Source organism: Typha latifolia, chromosome 12, assembly GCF_019914945.1.
Source record: "Typha latifolia isolate L0001 chromosome 12, TyphaL0001v2, whole genome shotgun sequence".
Taxonomy (NCBI): domain Eukaryota; kingdom Viridiplantae; phylum Streptophyta; class Magnoliopsida; order Poales; family Typhaceae; genus Typha; species Typha latifolia.
In genome coordinates, this window is record NC_133097.1 from 236,295 (window position 1) to 243,600 (window position 7,306).

Here is a 7,306-nt window from a genome sequence, read left to right on the forward strand (position 1 = left end):
TCTGATTACATTCAGAGCGAATCTTCTCCTTTAAAATAAGTTGCTACTCCAATCACTGTCTAGGTACTCTACAAGACAATGTCCCGCATAAATAATAATAATTAAAAGTTATATGCTCTTCTCGGAAACCCTCTCCCATCAGATCCTCTCCAGCAACTCCTAAATCAATATTGTGACTAGCACTTCATCAATATCAAGTTAGACTGTTGTCTGAGCAAAATATCAACACTAGCATTGGAAAGACAGTTCTTCTTATAACAACCCCGGGCACTAAATATTTCACATTGAAGTACATTAGGATCCTATCAAGGAAAAGAAAAGAAATGTTAGGTAAGTCAATCTACTGGTTAATCACAATTTGACTTCTGCCCAGGCTCTCTTCTCAAACATAGCTAGACCCTCAGAAGATTCTCCAGATTCGAGTAGGTCCATCTGCCTCTCAAAAAGAGATTGCCTTTCCCCTGCACCCCCGTTCAGAGAACTTGCAATTCCAACCTCTATCTGCTTCAATGCCTCAGCAGGTTCATGCGGTCTCGTCTCCTCTGAACTTGGACACTGCCCATTGGGAATGGCAGTTAACAATGCAGTTTCTTTCTGGTCTTCCTCTATGTTAGGGGAAGGCATGCTTGCGACCTCAGCAGCCAAAGGTTTAGAATCAGTAGGAAGAGCTGTTCTAGCTATGGTAGCTCCTCCAAATTTGATCTTGGCCTCAATGGCCTTGATTAACGGAGCAGCTGCCTTTGGTGATACAACACGGGCACCACAAGCAATGGCTGTAGCATGCACTCGAGGGTTTGGTCCTACTTGTTGCTTGCACTGATCAGATTGAGTTCCCAAAGATGGAACTAGGGCCATCGAACCACTCTGCAGTGATGACCCAGTGGTCTGAAGCAGTGTATTCTGAGACAAGAAGCTGGATCCCGCAGGACGAGCAGACAGAGGCAACGCTTCAATAGGAGACGCCATAAAGGCATAAGAACCACCTGGTATACCTGGGGTCGCAACTGTTCAATCCAGAGAAATTGAAGACATCATAATTTTATAGATAAATCACTATATGAAATCCAATATGAAAAGAACTCCTCCAAGATAGACATGGATACATGATGACATAATACAAATTAGGGAAGAAGGAAATTGATTACTGAGCTATTGTTTAGATACTCTCATATCTATAAGGCAACTCATATTCTGCTTTGATTGGAAACTCACGATCAGTGATCACTTTAACTATCCGCACATTAGCAAATTGCAACAAATTTTTGCTAGGGTTAGAACATATACATCAAAACAAAGACTTGGTAATTAAATAAACTTCCAAATCTGCTCTCCCTTGTATCCGTATCCCAAGGAACTTCAAGTCCCAGCTATGTTCACTCCTTTGGCCTTGTGGTTTGTTGTTATAAGCCTACATATTTTTGTTGGTCTTCATGAATTTGGATTAAGTAATTCATAATACAATGCACTGCATGAGGCTCCCATCAATGAATTTGTTTATGGAATATAAATGCAGCCTTAACCCCATAAATGAGACACTGTCAGGATGCACACACCGTTAAAAAAATGGAGCAAACCTTAATGATAACATCCAGTTATTTACCTCTACTTTATGTAGCCCATAATACAATTGCATATTTCAAAAATCAGAAACTGAGATATCCCATACACAACTTTAAGGTTCATCAACAATGAGTGAATTGAAGATGACAGGCAAAGCCAAGTGAAGAAATGAATCAGGTAACCAAGGAAACAATTTACGGATTATGAACTACGAAGCAGCTGTTTATGAGATTATAAAAAACTTATATAAAACATATCAGCTGGAAATTGAGTAATGCAGCAATCAACAGCTTTCAGTATTGTTTCACGCTCAAGATAATTTAAATAAAATATTAATTATGTTAAAAATCAGAATGCGAAGGTGCTACTTTCATTCCATATAACAAGGCAATGAGTTACCTAGGATGTCTTGCAAATCTAATAATATATGTAACCAGAAAACTAGAAACAACATCAGACACAAGAATTACTTCTCTGTCCAATTCACCCAGATATTTTATTACATAAGCTTGTCAAAATCCAGTGATGGCAACAACAATTCCTACAGTAGTGAAAGTAATCTGATTCCTTTATACTTGGAATTTTGAGATCATTTTGATGATTAAGAGAGGACCAACAGAAATATAATTTAATAAAAAGACACAGATAACAGAAGTTCCACCCAATAAAGTCATTTATTAAAAATAGAATATTCTGCGCGAACTATCTCAATGCAAGTAAAATATAAAATTGACATTTAAAGAATTGGTACATGTGCCTTGATAGAGTTATTATGCCCTTCAACGACGGTGCAATAAACAAGCTGAAATTTGGAAATAGAAAAGGATAATGATGAGAACCTGAGCAAGCTGCTGGTAAACTTCCCGTTACAGGCATATATAGCGCAACTGGGAGAGCAGGGGAAGCCAGCAAATGGGCCTCGGACTGCACAGAAATACTTCTGTTAATTCTCTGGATTGTGTTAGTTTGCCCTGACCCAGAATTCTGCAAATTCAAAATGTGCCCTTGCAGGTAGTGATCATAGATGCAAATAATATTGCACAGTCGGAAAGGCATAATATTTAAGAAGGTAACAACAACATTCCAAGAAGTTTAAAACTAGAACTTGAAGTAGGAAGGTTATAGGAGTTTTCTGGTAAAACTTGCAATTAAAGACAAAGTTCAACTTATGTTCATAAGAATTGATGGCCAGATGGGCTTCCATTGAAAAAGCAAACTAAATCATTCCGTAACAAAATTTTGAATAGCACCACAAAAATTTCAGATCATTTGCAAGTACACAGTGGATACACAAATATGGGCAGAATTCACTGCCAAAAATGTCACTCGAATTGGAGAATACCATTAATTAGAAATCGATAAAATAGGAAAAAATCTTGTCCAAAATTTTTGAACTATCTAGGGATCAAATGCACCAAATGGATAAGGTTCGGTAATCTGAATGCCATTATCCATAATATGATCCAATAAACAAATTTCTCTCCGCAGCATATTCCGAGACATGTAGGCCATGATCAATAGTATCCTTTTGCATGTATCTATGGTTTATTAGCTTATTAGCATTATTGGCAGCATCTATAGATGGGAACTTGATGCATGATCATTTAGTATTATTAAGAGAAGTTTCTAATGCAATTATACGACAAAGTTCCAACAGCTATTAAGGAACTAAATACTGAAATAGAGACAATATGATATTGCAATGAAAGAGGATTCCTTCTCAAAGCAAAATAAAGCTACAACTTTGTTTCTCAAGCCTTGCTTATCTTGGAACTTCAATTGTCTCAATTTGAATTATGGTCATTTTTTATACCCTCCAATCTCAGTTAAAATTTTTATTCATTTTAGGATTCATCAAACCATACTTTTTCTTGTTATATCTTGAAACTACAATAATTAGGGTCACTTGGTAAGCCTTAATATTCAAAATTTATCGAGATCCAAGAAATAACAGGTATGAGGATATAAGTAGTGCTACATGAGAAAGTTAACCTGAGAATTAAGGAAAGGTCCATTGATCTCAATGTCCCTATCCATTGACTGCACTTCCTTTTTGTTTTCTTCATTCAAATCAGAACCTTCTGGTCCATCTTCAGCTTGCCTTGCGGTAGATTGTGTGTTCATAATTATCTCCGTAGCAAAGCTAGTGTGGTCAATTCTTTGACTAGTATGGGCTCTGCATGTACCATTGGTAGGAATATTGAGGGTCACTGGGACTTTGGCAGAAGAATTAGATGAGCTCAAGTCAGTCAAAACATTAGATGAAACAAGCACAAGACCAACAGGCTGTTGCAGAAGCTTGATCTGCTGAGATGTCACTGCCTGTTTCACCTCATCAGAACATTGGAAATCATGCAAATCTTTCACTTGGGCCAATGTACTAATGTTACTTCCTTGAGCAACAATAAATGCTTGTTTACTTACAGGTTGTGCAACCATCATGCCTCTTTTGGCTGCAGAAACTTTCTCCACAGCCTCTCTCAGGGCAGATATTGCCACATTGTATATTTCCTCGGTTACTGAACCTTCTTGTGCATATTTAATGGCTTCATAGCATAACTGATTGTAAAGAACTGTTAGGGATTCTCGAGGATTACCTTGAGTTCCAGCACATCCTTCAACCTTTACTTCAGTAGGTACCACACTCCAGCCTGGTGAATTAACTAGTTCTCCAGAACCAATATCTGATTGAAAAAAGGGAACCTCCTTTGAAGTTTGTAAAGCATGATTATGCTCCTTTTCGAACTTAGTAACTACCCATTTTCCAGAGTTTGACTTCTTAACAATAATCATAGCTTTACAACCTATTCTCGTTATCACCCTTGGACGCTTGGATTTCCCTTCATCTATTATCTCCCTCTTCACTCGGACTTCACGAAAGCCTTCTTTTGAACAAACAATTTGTCTAGAGATAATTGAATTATCGCGTCTTGAACGACAATACTTACTAATACGTGCACGGAAACCCTTCTGGCTTGCATAATTTATGTAGAACAATTTTGCAGTCTCTTCAGATTCAAATTCCATACCTACAAATGGTTCTCTAATCATATCTCCATTGATCGTACATGACTTGTCTTTCAAATTGTAATCCTGATGGACTGATCTAACCTCATTTTTTCTTGGAGGCACTGCTCCATGGTTATGTTCCTTTACAAACTTGGTAACTATCCATTTGCTTGGGCCAAACTTTTTAACCTTAATCATGGCCTTGCAACCAATCCTCGTAACTGCTCGTTGCCGTTGTCTTTGTTCACTGAACAGGCCTTCATTACCACGGGCTTCACGAAATCCCTCTTTGGAACACACGATTCTCCGAGAAATGATAGAATTGTCACGCCTAGACCGAGTGTACCTACTGATGCGGATGCGAAATCCAATTCGTCTTGCATATTCAGTATAGAATGCCCTTGCCGCTTCTTCCGATCCAAACTCCATCCCTTCATATGGCTCCATGACCATGTCATCTCGGGATGCAACCAGCTTTCCTTCGTCGAGATTCTCTGACATTGAAGGCTCAATTTCCATGGACACAATGGAAACTTCTGTTTTAGCATCTTCTGACTCAAAATCGGCTTTGGACACAGTAGGGAGTTCCATTAGTTCTCCTTCCATCTTTCAACACCCACTGCCATAAAATTCTCATAGTTTAGGACAGAGCATAAATAGTACAGAAACCTGGTTCAGGATAAAAGCAACATCCATCTCACCAAGTGCATACATCTCTGATCGTAATTACCTCCATGGCTCAAATGAACCATCTTTATTGATCTTAATTCTTAAAGCAAGTCAGACCACGTACAGAGCACATGGATGTACGGTAAGACATGCCACATGTCGCGATCAGCCCACAGAACCGGACACTAATTAAGACTTAATTCTAACATCATTAACCAAAAAAGGAACAGTATAGACAGCCCTAATTTTTGGAAGGACGTACCATAAATGACAACCCATAAAACCGTTACCACCATCTACACTCAACCGAGGAAAAATTTGCCGACAGAAAAGCAACCTCCTTTAACACCAAACAGAAAAGAAAAAAGCTACCATCTTTTTCCGCGAGAAAATTAACAACCTTAATCGTACTTTAGAGCCGGAAAAATAAGATTAATGAAAAACACGATTAAATTTTTAGATCAGAAAGAAACGAAAATGAAAACGAAAAACGAATTACCTCAAGAACGACGTACGAGACTAATCCATCCGCTCAAACGGGAAGAACCCTAGTCGGCCGAACTACGGATACGTCATCTTCGGGGACCCAAAAAGGGGAATCGAGCACTCTGTGAGATCAGAAATGAGGGGAGAGAGGAGTTGGGGAAGGAATTAATGGGGTTTGCGGATTCGATCGAAGAAGTGTAAGAGAAGAGTGGAGAAGAGATCTCCCAAAAGGGAGGAGAGAGAGAGAGAGAGAGAGAGAGAGAGAGAGAGGTGGAGGAGGAGGAGAGAGAATGGACGGTCGAGGTTGGCATCGAGGTGGAGATCTCGATAAAAGAAAAAGTGGGGGAGGTCACGACTTGACGATGTGGTGTGAATGAGTGGGTTGATGGGGTCCACATGAGGGAAGCACCTCGTGATGCGTGTCACTTGGCATATGAACGTTATCGAAGGGCTGGCTGTGAGTGTATCGCGCTCTCTTCCCGTCACCTCCAGGTTGACTTGTTTGCTAAACCAGCTCGAGCTCGTGTTTGACCGCGTGTAATAAAGAGGTTAGTGAGTTGGATCTCTCCGATCATTGAATAGGATATACTTCTAACCAATGCTCACCGCAAAAAATTCCGATTTCCCCTTCGGTCTCCCCCCCACTCCGAGTTCCTCTCTCGTTCCTCCTCCACTTCACTCCTAGCCCCCGTCGTTTCCTCCACGTCCTTCTCTGACTTCCCACTATGGAATATGGAAAACACTTAAGTGAACTTGCTCATAAAAATCTCAGCTATTTTAAAAGACTCTTCAATGGACTCAATCATCCCCCCTCAAGAATAAACATGTGATCATGAATAGAAACCAACCTTGTGTCTCGTTCCACCTTTCCAATGTAGGTGATCTCAAGAATGCCCTCTCAAACGCTTGAAACACTGAAGGTTCTAAGGAGATATTAGAGTCTAGTAAAAAATGTCTTTCTTATTGGATTTGAGCTACTTATCCCAGTGGATATTACAAATCCGCTAAAAAAAATACTCTCTCAGTTATCCTAGTAAATAAAGTCACGCTTAAAATGAAGGTCTTATATGAAAGGCTGATTAGGTGCTACAGCTTATCTAGAAGCGAAGATTGGCAATCAATACCTCCTTCCCCCCAAGGATAAGGAGCAAGTCACTGAATCTTCTAAAACCTAGATTTGACAACATGTCCACCCCCTCCTCCTCATTAGAAGGATCGGTCAGGATCTCAGCTAGCATCGTGAAGAGCTCGGAGTTGCGCCATTACATTTCACCCTGGAGAAGGAAGATGCATACGGAGGGGCCGTGCCCTCCGCCGATGATTCCACTTGGTACTTGTGAGCTATCGATCCTCGGTTTGGAGCTAGTTGTGGTAGTCTCACTGAGTCAAATCATCACCCCCTCTAACAAGACTAAAGAGGCTATCCTTTTACATCGGGAGCCCCCGTGTCAATCTGTTAAGGCTCTGGGACCCTTAGCTGCTAGTCTGACGAATGCCAAGGGTCTATGCCTTATCTCGGTTCCCATCGATCAAATCAACTTCAATTTCCCCTCTAACTCTATAGACTCTCCCAACTCCACCC

At 40.1% G+C, this 7,306-nt stretch overlaps 1 protein-coding gene across 2 annotated transcripts; it reads right to left on the minus strand.

Moving 5' to 3' along the window:
- Positions 1-234: 234 nt before the first annotated feature.
- On the minus strand, positions 235-6,024 carry LOC140798887 (uncharacterized). Of its 2 annotated transcripts, none has more exons than XM_073152971.1 (4): positions 5,738-6,024; positions 3,553-5,188; positions 2,400-2,484; positions 235-1,004 (listed from the first exon to the last, which is right to left on the minus strand). In XM_073152971.1, exons 2-4 carry the CDS (start codon positions 5,173-5,175, stop codon positions 352-354), a joined length of 2,361 nt encoding a protein of 786 aa, XP_073009072.1. In that variant the 5' UTR covers positions 5,176-5,188; positions 5,738-6,024; the 3' UTR covers positions 235-351. The 2 variants fall into 2 exon arrangements, with proteins under 2 accessions (XP_073009072.1, XP_073009071.1); XM_073152970.1 differs by having other exon boundaries at positions 2,400-2,544.
- Between the last annotated feature and the right edge of the window lie 1,282 nt (positions 6,025-7,306).

Bases quoted from the DNA above. Each gene is read 5' to 3' on its own strand.
- LOC140798887 (XM_073152970.1), bottom strand. From the start codon at position 5,175: ATGGAAGGAGAACTAATGGAACTCCCTACTGTGTCCAAAGCCGATTTT. The intron at 2,545-3,552 runs GTTAACTTTCTC...TTGAATTTGCAG, and splicing joins GACCTTTCCTTAATTCTCAG to AATTCTGGGTCAGGGCAAAC. The intron at 1,005-2,399 runs GTTCTCATCATT...TGGATTGAACAG, and splicing joins TTTACCAGCAGCTTGCTCAG to TTGCGACCCCAGGTATACCA.